At 33.1% G+C, this 1587-nt stretch overlaps 1 protein-coding gene across 1 annotated transcript; it reads right to left on the reverse strand.

Moving 5' to 3' along the window:
• Nucleotides 1–708: 708 nt before the first annotated feature.
• On the reverse strand, nt 709–1062 carry LOC109154207 (agamous-like MADS-box protein AGL80). Its single transcript, XM_019302046.1, has one exon. The coding sequence runs from the start codon at nt 1060–1062 to the stop codon at nt 709–711; it is 354 nt and encodes a 117-aa protein (XP_019157591.1).
• Between the last annotated feature and the right edge of the window lie 525 nt (nt 1063–1587).

Consider the following 1587-nt stretch of genomic DNA (forward strand, 5'->3'; position numbering starts at 1 on the left):
GATAATATAACTAATGAAATTATATCCATTTTTAATTTTTTTTATAATGAATAAATTTTGTTGAATAAAGGCCTTATGGACATTTAATTCTAAATTAGAGAGATACAAAGAATGTTTTGTTGTAATTTGGTCTATCAACTCGTTAGTTTTCGTGTCGTGTTTGCCCGGTATTGCTTGGAGATTGTAAGTATATGAGTATATAGAATATATATATATATATATATATATATATATATATATGTAAAAGGGAGATGAATAATAGCATTAAAATATAAAACAACATAAAATTAAAAAACATAGACATCATTAATGAAGTTTGCAAAATCTTTTGATTACTGAGTGCTACGACTTGGTCTCCCCCGAGTTGGGTCATTCTGATTACTGTCATTCATAAAAGCCCAATTCTGATAACTCCACGGGGTTCCAGGATTAAGATTGGCAGACATGGGAGTTTGTATACCCACCATGCCTTGATAGCTTTGCCCGGAAAATACATCCGCTGGAGCAACCACATTGCTAGTCCCAGACCCAAGAACAGGAGGTGACGTTGTTGCAAGAGAACGAGCAGCAGGGAGAAAAGGAGCCGAAGTTGGGGAATCTCTTTCAAACCTCATAACACTTTCAGCGATATTCGTGTTTAAAACCCAACCCAGATCGTTTAATTCTACGGAACTCAGATAATCAATTATTTGTTCTCTTCTAAAAATCTTATGCATCAGTGCATTCATCTCCTTTTCCTTGTTTTCTCGCTTCAATTTTAGAAGCAGAGTGCGAGTTTTCAAGCCTTTTCGCAACAAAGCTGTCTTGGCTCATCATTCGCCGCGTTTGTTGCACGTCCGGCAATTGCATGAACCTAGCAATCAGTTCTTGAACCCTTTCACTGGTAGGCCATATCACTGGCCCCTGCTCAAACGAGCTATATATTATCATGGCAGCATCCGCATCACAAAGAACGGTGAGCTCGTTATGCTTTTTGACCACCCCTCTCTTTCTTTTCTGGTAGGATGCTTTTCGTTTTGATTGATTGACAATATATGCGAATCTTAATCTCCTTCTTGCCATGGTATTGAATGGAAAAGAGAAAAGAGGAACGATTAGCTAAGTGCTCAAGACCGAATATATTTGTGGTTTTTTATTCTTTGTCGATCTTGTGTGGGCTATTATGCATGCTGAGATTAAACCATATTTATAGGGCCACATATACGAGGAAAATTGAATAAATTATTGATTTTTTTTTTTACAGTAATGTTACAGCGTGTCACGAATATTTTTTTCCTAATATACATTATATGACTTATTATGGTTTTTTTTATTGGATTTTTACTATTTAATGATTAAGAGAATTATATTCTATATTAAGAGTGATGCAAAATGCTCTCATTTTAAATTTACTTCTCAATATTATCATCTTGACGTGCAATTACTTATTTTAGTTTCATTTTTTTTATCACATGTGGTAGCTAGGTCAATTATATTATAGAAAAATAATAAATATAAATATTTTAATTCAATGTGTACTGGATTTAAACATTAGAATTAATATATATTTTCAAGCTAAAAAAACATATTTATTTCTTCGATTAATTT

The sequence above is a fragment of the Ipomoea nil genome, unplaced genomic scaffold (assembly GCF_001879475.1).
Source record: "Ipomoea nil cultivar Tokyo-kokei standard unplaced genomic scaffold, Asagao_1.1 scaffold2610, whole genome shotgun sequence".
In the NCBI taxonomy this organism is placed as follows: domain Eukaryota; kingdom Viridiplantae; phylum Streptophyta; class Magnoliopsida; order Solanales; family Convolvulaceae; genus Ipomoea; species Ipomoea nil.